The sequence below is a fragment of the Scardinius erythrophthalmus genome (genome assembly GCF_964197995.2).
Source record: "Scardinius erythrophthalmus genome assembly, chromosome: 1".
NCBI classification, from domain to species: Eukaryota; Metazoa; Chordata; class Actinopteri; order Cypriniformes; family Leuciscidae; genus Scardinius; species Scardinius erythrophthalmus.
This window is the reverse complement of record NC_138221.1, coordinates 12626083-12648245: the sequence shown is the minus strand read 5'-3', so window position 1 is coordinate 12648245 and position 22163 is coordinate 12626083. Positions and strand designations below refer to the sequence as shown.

The window sequence follows — 22163 nt, the reverse complement described above, 5'->3', positions numbered from 1 at the left end:
GGTCAGAGGTCACTTATTTTCAACCACAGGCACAGTCACAGGATCCCCCCCCCCCCACACACACACACACACACACACACACACACTATGAACTCCCTGTCAGATCTGAACAATACATTAAAATATTCACTCCTCAACACAGTGACACTTTTAACTATCCTATTCCATAGACCTCTGCGATTCACTTCCTCAACACAACAGAGTGAAATAAGACCTAGCTTCTTCTGTATATATGCTATTCTTGAATCCTTCCAGGCCCACTTACAAGAAAACACCGATCAATAATTGATATCTTTATCAATACGCTTGTCATCCTTCCAGGCCCTCTTGACAAGTAAACACAACTTAACTTATATCCTTATAAATCCTCTGTGTGCATGCTTTGCTCATCATCCTCAAGGCCCTCTTGATAAGCAAACACAGATTCTTACGTACGTACGTCAACACTCTTAGCGCTAAATCAGCGGTATCAGTATCTCAAATAAACCACATAGAATTATTTAAGCATTGGTAAACACTACTGGGAGCTCCCCCACGCTATTACCAACTACTTGACCTCTACAAAGACAATGCATGCAATTATTTCTGAAATCAAAGATCTGCACTTTTTAAGTTCTTTGAATTTGGAGAAGCTTTTCTTACCACATCCGGGATCGCTGGTGACTAACACACACCTTATTCAAAAGCAAAAACTGCTCACCTCAAAGTACAGCGGCCACTGTTGTCTGTGTCAGATTTGTTGGGAGATTGCGTTAAATATAATGAGTAATTTGTGTGTCTGATTGGTCCAGATGCAACAGATGACATTGCTTTACTTTATAATGCTTCACCAGCTAATGCTTTACCAAAGACTGTAGAATAACACAAGAAGTGCCACTCGAATTGTTTTGAATGGGGAAAAGTGCAACATTCAATATGGCGGAATGAGTCCCGTCTTCTAAATAAGAGCCAATCGGCGATTGATAAAGTCATCGTGTCACTGCAGCTGCTGTTAGAAAAAATGACGTTTGACAATTTCATCTGTCACACTTTATTAGTGTCTGTGTTATGTTGATAACTTGCAGATTTTAAATATTTTAATCAACATTTTTATAAATACCAAAATGTCCCCTGATCCTGAAATCATCATGATGGCAGCCTCCATTTTTAGAAAAGTCTGGATTTAGGCTCATTTGTCTGCGGTGTTACTGTCTTTCCTAGTAACACCACAGACTTTATAGTAACTCCACTGACAATATACAACCAGAAATGTTGTAAAACACATAGGACATCCATAGTCATCTCTCTTGTCAGGTATAGCAAGATTAACTGCTGCTGAAAGGGCAGTGTTTCAGTGTCTGCTCATTTTAGTACGAACCAAAATTTGACTTCAAATATTGTTAACACTATATAGACATTGTAAAGAAGGACTTGCTATTTATGTTCGGGGATCAGCCAATCAGCGCTTTCGTTTTGGGGTCACCGAGAGGACATCTGTTTGCGCTGACTGATAGGTTTCGTTTTGAGTTAGTAGTGAGAGAGAGTGACCACGGGCAGCACATCGTAGATATTTCTGAAGTGCATAGTTGTCGTCTGTGTCGTTATCTGTGCATGTGCGTTCAGAGACATGTGAGTACCCTGGTCTTAATATTTACATTTGTATTTTGGTGCCTTAGGTTTTTTATGAGTGTTGTCTATTCTGGGATACTCAGTTGAAATGCAGTATGTTAGCATAAAGTTCGCTAGTTACACTACTAGTGTGTTTATGTGTGTACTCACCTGACATTGTAGTTATTAGCTAATGTGTGCTATCTGGTATATTATTTGGTTATTTGATAAGCAGCTAAAGTTACTTGAAGGGAAAGTTGTACTAATTAGCATTTATTAGCTTTACTTATTGCTCTTGCAATCATAGCTACTGTACACTCACGAATAATCATCTGCTGCTGTCAATAAATCTATTGAAGAGCATTAGAGTATTCGATTGCATTCTTACCGATGCACCAGTGGTCACATATACTCAACTAGCTACAGTTACAGTCCTAGCTATCAAGTCACCATTACAGACATAAGTGGTTGTTTCACCAGTGTTTGATTAAAATGGTTCAAAAATCTAAATGTTATTAAGCTGTAATTTTAATAGATATATAATATTAAACTAATTTTAAATGCATAGAAATGCTTTATTAAAGCAAAAGATACTGCTAAATGTTTTACATTGAGCCTATGATGAGCCACGTGAGACATTAAATCAATACTAATAAATATGAATAGTGTTTTACTCTTGGAACAATAGTGCTTTTTCAATTATACTATCTTTATCTGATCATTTTCAGTTTCTGCGCATATAAAATGTTATTATTTTAATTGAGAAAAACACTTTTATGATCCCAGACTAAGGTTAGTCTACAATTTAAATTTCTGGATTGTTTTGAAATAAAGTTTTTAAAGAGTAATATAAAGTGATGTGTTTATTTCAAAGTGAATTAAATTTTTCAGATTACATGATTTGTCAGTGTATTTTACAGTTCTTTAAAGTAGGTAATGCAGAATAGGTGTTCATATTTCACTCTCTTAGTGTTCATGGTGTAACTCTGTGTCGTCAGGGCCGTGCACGGGGGGGGTGGCCCCTTCTGCCCTCATCAGCTGAGGTGCCCCTCTCGCCCCCCTCCCTAACCCTCCAGAGGATTCCCATAAAAACGTTCTGTTATCGCCCGCTAAAGATCCACTGATTCCGCTAATCCGCTCCATGTTTTCCTGCTCGCTCTGCAGCATCACTCGCAGACAAGCATGTGCCCGCTCTCCGACGACAGTTTCACAATAGAATGTCGTCCCGTTGACAGGTTGATTACAAATTACAATCCCCCTTACAGACAGTGGTTGATCCACGAAATTAGTATTTTGGTAATTTGTTTTTGTATTTCTGTCTGTAATGTTTTGCTCCTAGTCTTTAAATAGTGCTAACAACCTGTGCAAAATATCCATGTTCTTGGAAGAAAATTTGAATTCTTGTTCAATCAAATTATTTTACCTGATCTAATCTAATCTAAATAACACTAATAAATAAATAAAACACTAATAAATAAATAAATAACATTTTCTGTTGTCGGCAGATTTTGTAGACAAAAAAACAATGCCTTCACAAAATTAGAAGAAGACAGAGTGAGAAAGAGCAAAGACAGGTTAAAGCCCATTCAACATTGCAAACATTGATTCAAAGTTCTAGAAAGTCAGCGGGTAAATTATTATATATAGAATATTTAGCAGACAGTTTTTCACACTTTAACTCCTGTAAATATATTTCCCATTATAATCAATTGCCTTAGTTGATACTAGTATCTATGTATAACATATATCATATTTCTAATATTTTAATAAGACCATATTAGCATTATGCATAATAAAAAGGTAATATACTATAAATTATATAAATGAATAGTACTTTAGTACAAGGTGGCTAAAGGCACACCCTAAGAAACATTTGCTTTTCACTACTCCCATAGTGTATGATTGCAGAAAAGTATATGTTTAAAAATTGATGAGCAACAGATTTTGTGTGAAAATAAATCATAAAGGTGGTTTGTTAGTTTAATCTTATTAATGTATGAGGTGGCAAGGAGGTACACACGGGGTAAAACCAGCACGGTACAGAAGACACAGTATTGATACTTTAGATAAATTAAAATGCTTTTAATAATGCATAAGTTGATACTTGTTCAAAACAATCACTTTAGTAAAGTTTATACTATTTTTGGGGTTATTTTGATCAATTAAATAAATAATGTTTGTTCAATAAATATACTGTCATCAACATTTACTTGAAAAATACAGAAACAAAATTATTTTAAAAACTAAAAGATTTTTGAGATCTTTGTATTTAAATCGCTACATAAGTTTAAAACATTAAAAAAAAAAACATAAAATATTAGATCAAATTAGAACAGAATCAACTTTGCCGCGATCAAGTCAAGGATCAGCCAAATTTTCAAGTCCATCATCAAAAGCATTTATGAAAAAAAGTGCTGAGCTGAATTTGTGCCATGGAGTGGTCTAAAAGAGAATTAAGTCAAATGTGCATTTTACCCCGGTGTGACTTTATAACTGTTGTAACCTAATATCATTTCAATTTATACTGTAACAGTATAATATTAAATTAAATGGCTAATACTTCATTTAAGATGAGGCAGCTCGGAGAGTGCGGGAGAGCCCGCTGAGCATCAGCCAAATCAGACAGTTAAACTGGCTGACAGTAAGTAAATATCCTAGAGTGTGATAAGAAAGACAGACATTTAATCATTTAATTGGAAGAAAACATAACTAACAACATAAATTGATTTAGCACTAAATCCTAATTGTAATCTAATTGCCCATGATTATAAAAGAGCTGTTATTAATTCTCTATATTAAGATGATTGTTTTAGTGGTAAAACAAGTCTCCTATTTTTAATCCTTGTTCCTTGTACACTGTGGGAGATGCTGATGCTATGATTCTGACGCGTACCATAAATAGATCCAGAGAGGCATGTTGATGTTCCAAACAAATAACTGAAGTTTATTAAATCAAAAATAAAGAAGCATTGTAACACAAAACAAAACAAACAACTTTTAGGCCGCTTGCAAGTTTGTTGCACCATGCCATCCTAGCTCCATGTGGACGGTCAAAAGACTGTGTACTCTTGCACCAGCGCCCCCTTCCTGTCAGGGGTGTCCTATCCTTTATACAACCTTTCACCTCTAACCTATAGAGGGCACATACTCAGAGAAATAAACACAATTATCAATACACAACAAACTGATATTTAAATGAACAAATTTATACAAATTAAATAAAGTGGTAAGTATGGCTCCTACAATGATACTGCCTCAGAGTCAAACTCCTTATAGTGCCCCCTTTTTTGGTTTAAGCCACTGCCCCTCAAAATGTCTGTGCACGGCCCTGGTGTCGGTGTTGCGAGAGGCAACACTCTTGAAAGTGTCGAACTAACACTTTGAGGGTTGTTCCCATATTTACACTTTTAAAGTGTTGAAATTACCGGTAAGTACATTGGTGTTGATTTCCAGATTTCAAATTTACTGTGTAGTGATTAATGTTATTATTATAAGATCAAACTATATATTTAGATTAATTTGGACATTATGCTGCTGCAATCTGTAGTGGTTGAGAAAGATGAGTGTCATTGTTTTGTGTTATTGATGTTTTTATCCATGACATAGTTTGAGATATTACAGTATTGTCTTTCAATAGGGCAGTTTAACAGGCTTTTATCATGTATCCTGACTCACATAATGTGTTTCTAACAGCAAACAAGTCAAGTCAAGTCATCTTCATTTATATATAGCGCTTTTAACAACGTAGATTGTTTCAAAGCAGCTTTACAGAGATAAGCGGATAATTTAAGGTAGCAGATATTGTTTTGGCTTTATAGCAGAGTTAAGTTATTTTCCATCTAAAGTTAGTTTTGATTGATTTGCTTCCGTCGCAACGATAATTTGTTATTAAATTAGGGGCCGCTAAGACGACCCCATTCTCTCTACACAGACTTTAAACGCGAACCTGTGAGAAACGCTGATGGCGTTCACATGCGCATTTAGAATGGGTTCTATAGTTATGTGCGTTTGAAAATACGCAGGTTTGGAATTCCCAACAAGCCAAGCCTAAACAAAGTACTTGTCTTTCCTTATAAATTTTGCTAAAGAATTTTATTTTATTTTGTTGCTTTGGGGTAGGAACACGAAACTAATTTTCCCGACAACGCCTTATCTGTAGAGTGGTAGAGGGATCCTCCATAGGGAGAGACTAGTTGGCACTTCAGCACTGCGTTGTCATCGGTCCAGGCGAAGGTCCTTCGTCAGATCTGGATACGGCCTGGATCCGGCAGGCTGCAGGAAAACCTCGGGATAAACACACACTAAAATTAGCGTAGATGCCATTCTTCTTATGATGTAACGAGTACATCAGGATTTATGGGAAGTGTTCCCGGTTCCGGCTGACCTAATCTATGCAGCCTAACATTAAATGATAGAAGTCTATAATGTATTATGTAAATGCTAGGTCAAAGAGATGTGTCTTTAATCTGGCTTTGAACTGACAGAGTGTGTCTGCTTCCCGGACAATGGTAGGAAGACTGTTCCAGAGTTTTGGTGCTTAATAGGAAAAGGATCTACCGCCAGCAGTCGATTTTGATATTCTAGGTATTATCAACTGGCCGGAATTTTGAGATCGCAATAGACGTGACGGACTATAATGCGTTAAGAGCTACTGCGGAGCTAAACCATTTAGTGCTTTGTAAGTAATCAGCAATATTTTAAAATTTATGCGATGTTTAATAGGGAGCCAATGCAGTTTTGACAGAACTGGGCTAATATGGTCATACTTCCTGGTTCTGGTAAGAACTCGAGCTGCTGCGTTTTGAACTAGCTGTAGTTTGTTTATTAAGCGTGCAGGGCAACCACCCAGTAGAGCATTACAATAATCTAGCCTTGAGGTCATGAACGCATGAACTAATTGTTCCGCATTTGTCAATGAGAGCATATGACGTAATTTAGATATATTTTTAAGATGGAAAAATGCGGTTTTACAGATACTAGACACGCGACTTTCAAATGAAAGATTGGTATCAAAGAGCACACCCAGGTTCCTAACCGACGACGAAGACTTAACAGAGCAGCCATCGAGTGTTAGACAGTATTCTAGGTTATTACGTGAGGAAGTTTTTTGTCCAATAATTAGAAACTCTGTTTTTTCAGAATTTAGAAGTAGGAAATTACGAGTCATCCAATTTTTTATATCCGCTATGCATTCCGTTAATTTTGTGAATTGATAAGTTTCGTTAGGTTTTGAAGAAATATAGAGCTGAGTATCGTCAGCATAACAGTGAAAGCTAATTCCATGTTTCCTAATGATATTTCCTAATGGTAGCATGTACAGAGTGAATAGCAGCGGTCCTAGTACTGAGCCTTGTGGTACGCCATACTGAACTTGTGATCGATGAGACATCTCATCATTTACTGCTACAAACTGATAACGGTCAGATAAGTATGATTTAAACCATGCTAGTGCATTTCCCGTAATGCCAACATAATGTTCGAGTTTATTTAAAAGAATGTTGTGGTCAATGGTGTCAAATGCAGCACTAAGATCGAGTAACACTAATAGAGAGATACAACCACGATCGGATGATAAGAGCAAATCATTTGTGACTCTAACGAGAGCTGTCTCGGTACTATGGTACGGTCTAAATCCGGACTGGAAATCCTCGCAGATATCATTTCTCTCAAGAAAGGAACATAGTTGTGAGGATACCGCCTTTTCTAGTATCTTTGACAGAAAAGGTAGATTCGAGATCGGCCTGTAATTGACTAATTCTGTAGGATCAAGTTGCGGTTTTTTAACAAGCGGTTTAATCATAGCCAGCTTAAAGTTTTTTGGTACGTATCCTAGAGACAAAGATGAATTCATGATATTAAGAAGAGGATCTATGACCTCTGGAAGCATCTCTTTCAGTAGCTTAGTCGGTATAGGGTCTAACATACATGTTGTCGATTTAGATGATTTAATGAGTTTAGTAAATTCTTCCTCTCCTATAGCAACGAATGAATCAAATTTTTCCTCCGGGAGACTACAATGCACTGCCTAATGCGATGCTGTAGTAGACGGTTGCATAGTTATAATTTTGTCCCTGATATTATCAATCTTGTAAGTGAAGAAGTTCATAAAGTCATTACTGCTGTGTTGCTTGGAAACTTCGGTGCTTGAAGCTTTATTTTTCGTTAGTTTAGCCACTGTTTCAAATAAATACCTAGGATTATGTTTATTTTCTTCTAATAGGTTTGAAAAATAAGCAGATCTAGCAGCTTTTAAAGCCTCTCTGTAAGCAATTGAGCTCTCCTTCCATGAAATGCGAAATACCTCTAGCTTTGTTTTCTTCCAGTTGCGCTCCATTTTTCTGGCTGCTCTCTTAAGGGCCTGAGTGTGCTCGTTGTACCACGGCGTTGGATTATTTTCTTTAATCTTCTTTAAGTGCAACGGAGCAACTGTGTCTAAAGTGCTGGAAAAGAGAGAGTTAAACGTTTCTGTTGTAATATCTAGTTCTTCTAAGCTATCTGGGATGCTGAGATGATGAAACTGATCAGGAAGATTATTAATAAAGCAATCTTTAGTGGCAGAAGTGATAGGTCTCACATATTTGAAACATGGAGTCGGCTTTGCAGCCTTGGCTAAATGCAAATTACACGAGACTAGATAATGATCTGAGATGTCATCGCTCTGCTGCAGAATTTCAACGGCATCTACATCTATTCCGTGGGATAATATTAGATCTAGAGTATGATTACGACGATGAGTAGGTCCTGACACGTGTTGTCTAACTCCAATTGAATTTACAATGTCTTTAAATGCCAATCCCAATGCATCTTTTTCATTATCGATGTGTATATTAAAATCACCAACAATTAGTACTTTATCTGCAGTCAATATTAATTCTGATAGAAAGTCCGCAAATTCTTTGATAAAGTCTGTATGGTGCCCTGGTGGCCTGTATACAGTAGCCAGCACAAATCTCAAACGTGATTTATCGTTTACACTATATTTTACATTAAGCACCAATGCTTCAAAAGAATTATATTTAAAACTTGATTTCTTAGTGGTTTTGAAACTATTACTATAAATTACAGCAACTCCACTCCCTTTGCGTTTCAGACGAGGCTCATGTTTATAACAGTAATCTTGCGGGGTTGATTCATTTAAAGTAATGTAATCGTTTGGTTTTAGCCAGGTTTCTGTCAAACACAGCACATCTAGGTTATTATCTGAAATCATATCATTAACAACGAGTGCTTTTGAAGTAAGCGATCGAATATTCAGCAACCCAAGCTTTAGCATTTGCTCATCTGTAATATAGCTGTTTTTTATTTGTTGAACATCAATTAAATTTTTAACCTTAGATGGGTTAAAACGTTTTTTGGATTTCCAAATTCGGGGAACAGACACAGTCTCTATATGATGATAGCTAGGTGAAAGAGGCTCTATGTGATGGGATTTATCTGACCTTGGTAACGCGAGGCCGCTAGCAGACGGTCGGTTTAGCCAGTCTGTCTGCTTCCTGACCTGAGCCCCAGATTGTCATGTTTGAGCTCAGAATAAAGTGAGATGATATGCTGATGATCCTGAATGTCTTGTTGAATGAGTGTTGATAGTCTGAGGCTCATCAATATTAACAGATCTGCTGAAAACACTCTTTATTTCATGACAATAGTTCCTGTTTTCACCTCATTTATTATGCTGATGTCTTCAGATCTCCTGTAAATTGTCACTTAAAGCTCATTTCATTGGTGTCAACAGACTGATGTTCTATGTGTTTGCATTTTCTTATATTCATAGAACCTTAGAAAACATGATGGTAATAAAATGCACAGGGATTGCATGTGAAGTCCCATGATTCTCTGCTACATGAATATAACAGTGAACTGTTATTAACCCTTATGCATGTATGATAAATTATGTAACAATGCGTAAGTTATAACTGAGACATATTAATTTATCCTAGAGAAATAACCTTGTGGGAGTCAGGACAATAATGAAGGAAGGATGCCCTCCTCTCGCGGTCTTTTGATACATATTTGTCTCTTATTCAGTAATATAAAATTGCTTGCCACCACAGTTTATGCTTTCAACTGTTTTTCTTACCATTATTTATATTTGGGAAAATTTACATTATTATATTCTGTAGTCCATGAGCATAAAACAAACTCAGTAACTTATATATTTTTGATTTTGGCAGATCAACTCCTCACACTACAATTCATCATCAGTGAAGCTCCTCCCACTGTAATTATCCAATAAATGCTGTAAATTCCCATCAGCTACAAGAACATCCAGAACCCTGCAGAATGAAACACACTGAAGATCCTGAAGAACAAAGAGGTTGGTGTTTATTCTTCATTCATTCATTTAGGGCTGGGCGATATGGAGCAAAAAATATATCTCGATATACGATATATATCTCGATATCTTTACCCCCCAATAACTACTGTAAAAACAAATATGCCAAATACCACAAAGTCTTTTTTATTGAAGTGAAAATAGGTAGGCAGTTCATGGAACAAAGTGCTTCTGCGACATAAAAAAAACTAAATCCCTGTATACAAAAATAATAATTTAACTGTAAAATAAAGGAATAAATAATATATATTGCACTATTTTTAATAAACCTGCATATAAATATCATTATTAATTTTGGCAAATAAATTTGGGGAAGATTGGGCGGGGGAAGATTGATGTGCCTGACCGGCCTCGGGGGACTTGGTTGAATGAGACAACACGCGAAGGAGGCGGAGGTGGGCACAGCACAGAGAAGGCAAACAAACAAATTGGCAAAATCAGAATTTAATACAAACAATATATCGATTTATACTACAGGGCCGGTTGACGAACGTTCTAAGGTGTGCATTATTTTCAGGGAAACGCACGGCTAAAGTAGTTCCAGGCAGGTCTTGACCGCATTACAGTTCCATATCACTTCGCCTAGTTAACGGTAATAACGGAAAATAGGATACAATTCATAACAAGAAAAAACATTTAGCCCCATGCTCTTGATCTGCAATTTTCAATGTCTAGCTTCACAATCAATGGAAACATGCAGTTTAATTTTAATAAATAAAGTATATTCCTATTTATAATCAATAGAAAATTAAACTGAATATAGGCTAAATAAATGGATAGTCCTGCAGCATGGATTTTTATTGCAGATAATATAACAAATAAATAATTATTGATAGGCCTTACTTGTTAAAAGGCTTCTTTTTTTCCCATTTATTTGGCTATAGTCTACTGTCATCTGTCAATAATAGAAAAAAAGAATGAACGAATTAATTAAAACGAATTGAATTTATAAATAAATAATAATATTGACGCACATGCTTTTCTGTCTCATTATTGCAACATCTCTCTCTAATAACTACATAAAGCCGAGCCGAGGACACACTTTAAGGCCGGTTATGAATGTAATTTGATGACTGATCATGCCCAAACGCGTGTTCAGCGCGTTCCAACCCAGTCTCACGGCAGTTCGTGACATAGTCACGAAATTTAATCTATTGATTCGTGTTCGTGGACACGATTTTCCCCATTTTTTCGTGTCACTCAGCACGACTTTCAATCTAATGTATTTCAATGGGACGTATTTTTCGTGCCTGCACCACGTTTTTCTTTCGAGAGCACAGTATTGTTTTTTTTCTCAATTGTTATTCATTTTGCAAACTTTAAGAGCTACATTACTCAATATTTAATCAATAGATTTTAATCCTCGTTTTTATTGCTTTATATTCGGTAGGCTACTCAACATTAATCTATTTATTCGTGTCCAAGGGCACAAATATCCTTATTTTTTTCGTGTCACTCAGCACGACATTCAATGTATTTCAATGGGACGTATTTTTCGTGCTTGCACGTCTTTCTTTCGAGAACACACTATTTTTTTTCTCAAATGTTTGGCTATTCCTTTTGCAAAATTTAAGGGCTACATTGCTCAACATTTAATCAGGAGATTTTAATCCTCGTTGTATTGTAGCCTATTCGGTAGGCTACTCAACACGAATTTATTCGTGTCCAAAGGCATTTCATTTTTTTCGTGTCACTCAGCACGACTTTCAATCTAATGTATTTCAATGGGGCGTATTTTTCGTGCTTGCACCACGTTTTTCTTTCGAGAGTTGTTTTTTCTCAATTGGTATTCATTTTGCCAACTTTAAGGGCTACATTACACAACATTTAATCAGGAGATTTTAATCCTTGTTTTTATTGCTTTATATTCGGTATAGGCTACTCAACATGAATCTATTTATTAGTGTCCATGGGCTCAAATTTTCTTCTTTTTTTCGTGTCATTCAGCACGACTTTCAATCCAATGTATTTCAATGGGACGTATTTTTCGTGCCTGCACCACGTTTTTTTTTCGAGAGCACCGTATTGTTTTTTCTCAATTGTTATTAATTTTGCAGACTTTAAGGGCTACATTACACAACATTTAATCAGGTGATTTTAATCCTCGTTTTTATTGCTTTATATTCGGTATAGGCTACTCAACATGAATCTATTGATTCGTGTTCATAGGCACGAATTTCCTTCTTTTTTTCGTGTCACTCAGCACGACTTTCAATCTAATGTATTTCAATGGGACGTATTTTTCGTGCCTGCACCACGTTTTTTTTCGAGAGCACGGTAGGCTATTGTTTTTTCTCAATTGTTATTAATTTTGCAGACTTTAAGGGCTACATTACTCAACATTTAATCAGGTGATTTCAATCCTCGTTTTTATTACTTTATATTCGGTATAGGCTACTCAACACAAATTGATTCGTGTCCATGGGCACGAATTTCCTTCCTTTTTTCGTGTCACTCAGCACGACTTTCAATCTAATGTATTTCAATGGGACGTCTTTTTCGTGCCTGCACCACGTTTTTCTTTCAAAACACAGTATTGTTATTTTTATTTTTTTTTGTGATTCATTTAGAAAACTTTAGGGGCTACTTTGCCCATCATTTAATCAGGAGATTTTAATCCTTGTTTTATTGCTTTTTAAATTATAATCGGTAGGCTACTCAACATTGTAAACCATCGTCAGTGCTTCCTTACATTAAAAAAATATGTATATTATTCCTGAATGCGAGTGCAAAGTTGAGTTACGGCTATTGCTTCTAAATATTCCTGTTTCTTTGCTGAAAAATACCGGTTTTCCATCGGTTTGGCGTGTCAAATCTAACAGTAACTACATTTCCCACGAGCCTTATCGACCGTTACTATGGATGACGACAGATAAAACTGAGGACCCGCCACCGATTCTCTTTTAATGATATCCTCATCTTTTTTCAACACACACGCGAAAGTGTGCTTGATAATTCAACAATACTATGTGTTATGGCCATCAGTTTTATTTGTTTCCAGTATTACCCATGATCATCAGCTTCCGTTGCTATGGAGACGGAGCCAGCCCGCCCTGTAATTGGGTGATTTCTTCAGTGATTTCTCATTGCGCTCAAACCACTTTCCAGGTAAGTTGCTAGGCTCATTCGTACGTAACGATCACGTTTTGCTATAAATAATTGATGCATTTGCCATATTAGATTCACATGATTTACACGTTAGGGCAACGAATTAAAGCCCGTCCAAGGTTTGCTCATTATCAGAAAAAAATCCTGTGAAATTAGGCTTGCTAAATGGATAGCCAACTTCAACATGCTAACTCTAACGTTAGTTATCTAAAATATGTAATTTTCTCTCGATCATCGTGGTTCACCCACAGTGTCACTGTAATGTGTCAGTAATAACAATATTATCACTTGGTCTAAACTTATACTGCACATAACGCTGCCTTTTAATCTGGGATGTCGAACCCCAGGCACATGTTACGCGCGCGCGCCTTTAAAAAAAAATTACGCGCACAGGAAATAGGAGCAACGTGAATCTGTATTTATTTATTTTAAGTATTTATAAGAAAATGGGAATCACTCACTATTAGGGTCATTAATAGGGTACATAAACACTACATAATCAACATTTTCTGTTGTTCTCCATGCAGATCCTGTCAAACACATCACCTGTCCGAACCTATAGCCACACCTGATTTCAAAACCCAAAGGCACTTTTAAGAGCCAACCTCAATCTCTTCTTTATTTTCTATATCTCACATTCTCTCTGTTCTCAATATCTATATTTCTCTCTCCATCTATCTCACAGTCTTTATCTATTGCTCGTTCTTTTCTCTCTGTCTGTCTTTGTCTACTTGTCTCTTATCCATCTTTGTCTGTCTGTCTGTCTGTCTGTCTGTCTGTATCTGACTGTTATAATGCCGGGGGGGTCTACAAAAAAGAACTGCCCTTTTTGTCAGGGCATTTTATTTTGTGCACAAAAGGTCTGTTCACACTGTAAAAAGGAGCAACCTCAGAAGCAGCGCCTCAAGAAGAAGCTTCAGAGGTTTGATGAGAAGCGAGATGAATGGGTGGTTGGTCGTAAGAAAAACCACAACATTGCATCCATCAAGGATGAAGCCAATATCCTGGTACGTACAATTTCATACATGACATTAAACTTTCCAGATCATCTAGGAAGTACATTCAGTGGTACCATTTGTTATTAAGTGAGCATGCCAGCGCAAGGTCAGAAAGACAGTATTTTTTGCCAATATAGATAAAGTTAAATTATTTTTTTCTAATGATACTTTGTCCTCCCTGTGTCATCAGAACTAATTTAAAAGTACAATTTAACTATCAAATTTGAAGGTAGATGTAATTGTGATTTTTAGTTTTTATTTTAGTGGTAGGCTAATACCCTAAAGTAAACACATCTTCACCATAACACATCACAGACCTTAATGATCTACCAGAGCAAAATTTGAACACACAGCAAATATAATTGATACTCAGGAATTCTTGAGTTCATAACAAATACAGGCATGTATTGTGACAGAATTGCAATATAATAATCAAACTTTCTTATCGAGTGGATGAGAAATAACAAATGAACTGCATTCATACTGTACTACTCAAAACAACAATGTGCACGTGTCTACTGTAAATATGTGCAGCATTCACCCATTTGGTCATGTTATCACTAAGGTTCTGCCTTTTTAAAATAAATCTTTAGATTGTCATTGTCCAGTTGCACAATGGCTACATAATCTTATCAACGTAGGTGCAAAACCCAAGCTCCTAATATTACAAAAAGTTATATTTTAACCTTATTTTCTATATATATTTGTTTTTTTTGCTTCTACTGTATGAGCCTTCCTGTTTGCACATACTTGGTTTTACAAAAGCAAAACTCACTATTAGGTTAAAAATCCTGAATGGCAGTAACCTGGATGCTGTCATTAATAATGTTATATTTTCTTAATAATTAATATTCCTAGTTATTTTTTATGTTGTTTTTCTATTTCATTAAACAGCAAAAATACACAATGTTGTCATTGCAGCTTGAGAAACTCCATGCCATTGGATACAAGCCAGTTCTGCTTCTTGGAAAGGAGACCAAAAAAAAAGAAATGAAGTGTGAAATATTAACCCCTCGCTGCACCCTCTCCGCCTATGCCCAGGACTACCTTCAGAAGATAGGTTCATTTTATGAATACCTTTGTGAAGGTGAGATGCATGCACTGTATCTTAAAGTCACAGTTCACAATTTGTGTTGAGAGCGCAAAAGATTTTATTATCTTAAAGGAGATTTAACATTGAGCTTAATTTTTTGTAAATCACAAAAATCTGGACATACTAATTGAACACATGAAATTCGCAAAGACACGTTTTGGTTACTGGGTCAATGAATTAAATGATATATATATATATATATATATATATATATATATATATATATATATATATATATATATATATATATATATATATATATATATATATATATATATATATATATATATATATATTCAATAAAACAATATCAAGGACGGCGCTAAAATGTAGAGCATTACCAGAAATAACACAAAGAAAAAGAAAACAATCAAATGTTGGCTGGATACACCAAAAACTTACACTGCTACTAACTTTGAGGCATAACCCAGACTGTAAACAAACATTATACTTGTCATTTTTTGAATAGATATTATGAGCAGTTTGGGTTTTATTTTCCCGACTTAAAGATATATTGTATTGGTTATAGTCATTGGAAATCAATCAAATATATTGCAGATATCTAATACATCCAGTTGACACTCAATAGTTCTCCTGCAATCAAAAGTGCCTTCAAATCTGGTTGGGCAAAATTTGGACTAGGCCTATATGATTCAAACAGATTAAAACTTAAAACAGGTACAGATCAAGCTTATGGTTAACCTCTATGTTTTAAATAAGCAAAACACAACACTTGTTTAACTTGCACAGGTTGGACCCAGGATTCCAGTGGCAATGATGATCAGCTGATTACGCTGCATCTCACACCCTGTGACCCATTGGAGAACAAGCAACCGGAAGAAGGTGAGCAGGCGAGCCCCGTGGAGGGGCAGGTGGATCAGGCGAGCCCCGTGGAGGGGCAGGTGGAGCAGGCGAGCCCCGTGGAGGGGCAGGTGGAGCAGGCGAGCCCCGTGGAGGGGCAGGTGGAGCAGGCGAGCCCCGTGGAGGGGCAGGTGGAGCAGGCGAGCCCCGTGGAGGGGCAGGTGGAGCAGGCGAGCCCCGTGGAGGGGCAGGTGGAGCAGACGAGCCCCGTGGAGGGGCAGGTGGAGCAGACGAGCCCTGTGGAGGGGCAGGTGGAGCAGACGAGCCCTGTGGAGGGGCAGGTGGAGCAGACGAGCCCTGTGGAGGGGCAGGTGGAGCAGACGAGCCCTGTGGAGGGGCAGGTGGAGCAGACGAGCCCAATGGAGGGGCAAGGTAATTAGAACAAATTTAAAGAGTTACAGTTTATATTTGTAAAGGCCTAAAGTGTTTGACCAATGGGTTACCTTGAATTTACTTGACTTCCAGTTTATTTCCCCCATAGAGCTTGATGCAGGTTAGGGCTCTTTTCAGCATCGACATTGCAATGTGTGCATGTGAAATAGTCACAATGCAGGATGCATGATGTCAAGTAGGGGAAATGAACTCAAACACACCATGCTATAACTTTTTTGCTGGTTGATAAATTAAAACTCACAAGGTTCTCATTTTCCATGGATAATCTGCTAGAAAAGTTGATCTGATATTACATAATTAGATGGTCTATCCGATTCTGTACTAGGGCTTTTGGAAGGAATTTTGTGAGTCTATTATAAATCTAAAAGTAAAAAAAAATGCTACTAATCGAATGCTGAAATTACTTGGCCAAAATTAAAGATTAAAGATATTAGGATAATTTGAATATTCAAAATAATTGGGAATGTCAGTGTCCCATGCACACTAAACTTGAAGGCAACATATCTCAATTTATCAGATTGCTATGAAATTTGATGAGCACATTTCATGCTCACAACCACACCACCATTTTCCCACCCCTTGCGTTCCTTGATCAAGTCAGCGAAGGATCAGCTCTTGTTGAAACAAATTAGGATTATCACAAACAGGATGGACATAAGCGAGAAAGTGAAACACGTGGAGTAAATGGAGCAACCTTAATTCAATCGCAATAAGACTACATGTACTTTACACCTATTAATACATGTACTGCCACACTTGTGCGACGTTGTGGTCTTTCAGTATTTTAAATAATAAGTTAAAGATTTATTTGGTATATGAGTAATTTTCTTTCTCCAAACCCATTGCTGTCTTCACAGGGTCAGCCAGGGGCACAGTTGCAAGTCGCAAAAAGAAAAAGTCAGGTATGTAAATAATGTTTGTTGGGTAATTATTGGTGGTTCTGATAACTGTTACCATAGCTCATTAGTCAAGCAGATTCTCTTAAAGGGTTAGTTCACCCAAAAATGAAAATTCTGTCAGTAATTACTCTCCCTCATGTTGTTCCAACATTCATGTTTACCTCGAAGCTAATACTCCCGCTAGCATACAATAGCCACATTAGCAGTTAGCTGCTGTTTGTTACACACAGTAGAGCAATAAAAACACAGTCTTAAGGCCCGTTCACACCAAGGATGATAACTATAAAGATAACGATAAAGATATAATTCTAAAAATCGTTCTCCATATTAAAGAATAACAGAGTTCACACCACAACTATAACGATAAAGATATGAGGAACGATATCATAGGGATCACTTTCAGAACGATTTTTTTCCAGCTGTCGAACGATAAAACACTGACAGCCAATCAGAATCCATTCTAATTTAAAGGTCTCGCGCATTTAAAATGGATCTGGATCATCCGGGCGCGCGCGTGCTTAGAATAAAAAGTCCGTTATCGGTCGCTGGTGTGGACACATATATAGTTATCTTTATCGTTATCTTTATAGTTATCGTGCTTGGTGTGAACGGGCCTTTACCGTTTCAATTGCAGGCAAGTCTCTGATTGTTGAAAATGGCCCCTTTTTCCCGAGCTTCGATGCCAACTTCGCCTGATATTGCCCCAAATTTGTGAAGGATTCCGGCGTAAAATGTTTAGTTAGCACAGACACCAAACGTTAAGCCAGTGGGAAGGGTTGTAGGAACCGCGTCATTAAAAATGAATTTAATCCACTGGTCCCTGATAGCTAGGTCCGTTCTTGGTAGAGAAAACACATTTACATGTTGATTCTGGCAGTCAACAACAGAGCAACTCACGTGTGCACTACGTTTCTGCATCTTTCGCGACTGAATTGAATATGAGGGGGTAAGGGGCAGGGCAGGCTTCCCGCGGCATAGGTCTGCGGTGTCCATATATGGTATATCCTGCCCCGTCATGACGTCAAGTCGGGGCTGAAATTAAAATCTCGTATTTGAGTGCGCGTGCACGCTTGCTGGTTGATGAATCCTGGGGTAAACAAACGCTTCACTTTTAAATATCGGCTTCCCGGCCAGTGTATAATCGTTAGGCAATCATAACATACATTGATTCTCGTGGAAAAGTGAAAATTACAGGTTATGACTCCTTTAAGATTGAGCAACTGGAGTCACTTGGACTATATTAACAATCTCTTTAATACATTTTCTGGGCCAGCAAGTTTCAATCCCTTAGTAGCCTATGGAAATGTGATCCAGCTCTCAGATTTAATCAAAAATATCTTAATTTGTGATCCGAAGATGAACGAAGGTCTTACGGGGTTGGAAGAACAACATGAGGGTGAGTAATTACTGACAGAATTTTCATATTTGGGTGAACTAACCCTTTAAGTAAATAAATGAATTACGCAAATAGAATTTAAAGGGGACCTATTATGCTAATTTCCAGTTCTATATTTTTGTTCTGATAGTCCACTAGAGTAGCTTTGCATTATCCTTAAAAAAAAATCCTTATTTATCTTGAACTGGTCCTTTATGCAGACCCTGTCTGAAACGAGTCGTTTTAGATGGAGTATTCTATAAGCCTACTATGATTACTATTCTAATGAGCCTCAGCCTGCATGTCATGTAAAATGTGGAGCCAAATATAAACAGCGTGTTTGCAGACACATTAACTGAAATAGAGGATGGTCTTTTTCCATATTTCAGGGGTCTCTACTCTCTAGACACACCAGGGAGTCAGGGACACATATTTATGTTGAAAAGACATTACAAAGTGCATTTTGTCTAATTAATGTAAATGTGTTTTTTTGTTTTTTGTTTTTTCTCACAGGGGGACCAAGGCATATGCCGGAAAGGAAAAGGTCACAAAAGAGTAAGTGCATTGCATGTAAATGCAATGATTGATACTTTGCTATACATTGCAACTTTTACCCCGGTTTATTTGCTATAGTTCCATTGCTTTTTTTTAACTACTTAAAACAGACAATTAGTCAAAATTTTATTTATTTATTTAATCATTTAGCAAAAGCTTTTATCCAAAGCGACTTAGCGACCCGCAACAGGGCAACAATATGTAAATGTCTTGACCAGTCCAGCTAGTCCAGCGTAGCACACATAACCATGATTATTCATAATAGATATAGAATAGTAATAATAATAATAATAATAATAATAGTAGTACATAATAGTAATAGTGAGATTAGTACAATTGACAACCTATAAAATCCAACAGGCTTAATTAGTCTAATTTGACCAAAATGCATTGTAGTAGTAGAAGCAGCAGCAGTGGAGTATTCTCAGTTGTGAGCTGTGGCTTAGCAGTAGTATGGTTATTCAAGCAAGCATACCACATTGGAAATTAGTGATTTGGTTCCATGGTACATGTTTTGATTAGTGATAAACATCACTTGTTGTCATCCTTGCAAGTCTGCTCCCTACTTAAAGGGATACTCCACTTTTTTTGGAAATAGGCTCATTTTACAACTCCCCCATAGTTGTACAGTCAAAATACAGTAATATGTAGCAGCGCCTGAAAATGGTCGACCCTAGTCTACCGAGCTGGGGACTATTTTCAGGCGCTGCGTCATATCATTACGTCTGCTGGACTCATGGTACGGCAGCAAAGTTTCTTGATTATTACGCAGGAATGAGAGTATAGTTCCTAGCCATATCAGCCTAGAAAATCACAAAGTGATTCATAGTTGTAAGTCTTCATAGTTGTGTTTATTTTGTTCCTAAACTAACTAATAAGTATTTGAAACGTGTTTTTGTTCACAGATTGCTCCTACCACACTCGCCTAGAGGCTTTCCCCATCAGGAGTGTAGTAAGAGAAAGAGTGAGAAAGGTTAGACAGTCATAAAGGAACTGCAGAGTGTAGGCAGTATGCAGAGTGCAATATAGGATTTAGAAACTTCCTTGTGAGTTGGCAAATACATATTACAGTATACATACCATAATTGTTAGGTAGATGCTTTTTATGTGTTTGGTCTTTTTTGAATTACAGTTTAGAAAGGAGTGTCTACTGAAAATAATGACCCATTGTATCAATGAAACTCAGTGCCTATAACCAGACATAATAGCCTTATGCTAAGAATGGAATTATTTATTTATTTTTCTTGATAGGGCAAAGCAGAAATGTTGGTTGACTGGGAGCCCTGTCCAGTATGGTAAGTATTTCTCTGTTCTTCTGCTTTATGAATTAGAGATAGGGGGGTTGGCTACAATACTTTTTCTATTAATCCGTTCTGTTTCAGATTAAACAAGCATTATAACAAGTGTAAAGCACACATCATTACAGAACTATAACAGTTTCATTTTCCATCTATGAAGGACCACCACCATTAATGCATGCATGAAGGTGGTGGTCCTTCATAGATGGAAAATTAAACTGTTATTCCCTAAAAATTCCCTTCTGTTTTTAGTGGTGAGCAGTGGGCCCAGTCCTGGCAGCCAAAGGATTCTCTCCGAAATAATGAAAATAAATAAAATGTATGTTTTGAACTCCATTTTGGTTTCAGCGTATTTATTCAATTGTTTCTGTTTTGCATTTGAAGTCGTATCTCATCTTTCTGTAGTAATGAAAAGGTGAAAATCTCCAAGAATGTGACCTGGAGTTTAATCTCGAGAGGGCTGTACTAGAAATGTACTTAATCCAACTGAATTTTCTTCTTCAGATGTTATTCAAAAGCATGTTTTCATATTTCATGATTATACATTGCACTTTTATTTTATTACAGTTGACGCGTAACTTGATTTCATGTTCTGTTGTCTGTGCTTTTCAAAGTTCACTTAACCTCACTGTGCACTGTTAAGAAATACAGCCTTATGGCTTGTTTGACATGAAGCTTAAATATGAAGTTCAACAAATAAGACTGACCTTCTTTATACTCACTCATTACTTTATATCTTTTACATTCTCTCTCACTCTCTTCTACTCCAAACTCATCAGCTGACTGGGCGTTTTACGTCTTAAACCAAATGTATTTTCTTCTCAACCCTCTTGAGCCAATCGTGTCATAGGTCCCTCCGCTGTGCTCATCAGGAGAAGAGCTCCACATTCATCCAGATCTCAGCATTGCTACTCACCCCTTCACCACCACCAGTGTCGGCTCCATGTAGGGGATATCCCTCTTCATATCATGCATTTCTCTACAGTACACCTTTAAAAGAACGATGTTTCGATGTGTTCCAATTGCCAAAGACTATATAGTTTCTACTTGTCATGCACCTTGTCAATAAATTTGTTTGATCACCCTTTAAGCCTCTTGTGAGTAATAAAGCAATACATAAGCATTTGGTGTATTTTCACTTATATTTTTGTGAAAGACCACAAATACACTATGATAACACTTGCAAAAGATGATAATTTTTGTTTTTACTTTTCCATACATCAAATTCAAAACAATATGATGATGTGGTTGAGACAAAAGAAACAACCTTCATTGAGTATATTTATATGTGGAATTTGTTTAACTTTACAAGTGGATTCTTTTTAAATGAAAATGTAGCCTATATATAATTTAATCAGGGCCTTCAAGTTTTATAAAAAAATTGGAGTGAGGTTACATTTGTTTGGGGAGGAGCCCCTCAAATATTTGAAACAGTGACCCCTCGGCCCCAAGTTTTTGCTTGCAGTTCAGTTTTATCTATTGTTCATAATTGACCAGCACAAACAAATTATAACAATTGGTAAATCTGATGAAAAAAACATGCATATTTAATCCAAATAAAATAAATGGTTTTATATATTTCAAAAGATAAAGCATAGAACTGTGCGGAGCCGCTTGTTGGCTGAAGTACCAGTTCCATCTGTCACACTTTGATCTCTCTCACA

The 22163-nt window shown here is 36.8% G+C and overlaps 1 protein-coding gene across 4 annotated transcripts; it reads left to right on the top strand.

The window, feature by feature from the left end:
* Window positions 1–1498: 1498 nt before the first annotated feature.
* LOC308692570 (uncharacterized protein) lies at window positions 1499–20940 on the top strand. 4 transcript variants are annotated; one of them, XM_081368703.1, is made up of 11 exons: window positions 1499–1608; window positions 9759–9901; window positions 12921–13027; window positions 13555–14034; window positions 14947–15112; window positions 15869–16351; window positions 17230–17274; window positions 19160–19201; window positions 20107–20174; window positions 20453–20496; window positions 20752–20940. In XM_081368703.1, exons 4-11 carry the CDS (start codon window positions 13822–13824, stop codon window positions 20813–20815), a joined length of 1125 nt encoding a protein of 374 aa, XP_081224829.1. In that variant the 5' UTR covers window positions 1499–1608; window positions 9759–9901; window positions 12921–13027; window positions 13555–13821; the 3' UTR covers window positions 20816–20940. The 4 variants fall into 4 exon arrangements, with proteins under 4 accessions (XP_081224829.1, XP_081224830.1, XP_081224832.1 ...); XM_081368704.1 differs by having other exon boundaries at window positions 12905–13027; XM_081368706.1 differs by lacking the exon at window positions 20107–20174 and having other exon boundaries at window positions 20752–20834.
* Window positions 20941–22163: the final 1223 nt, after the last annotated feature.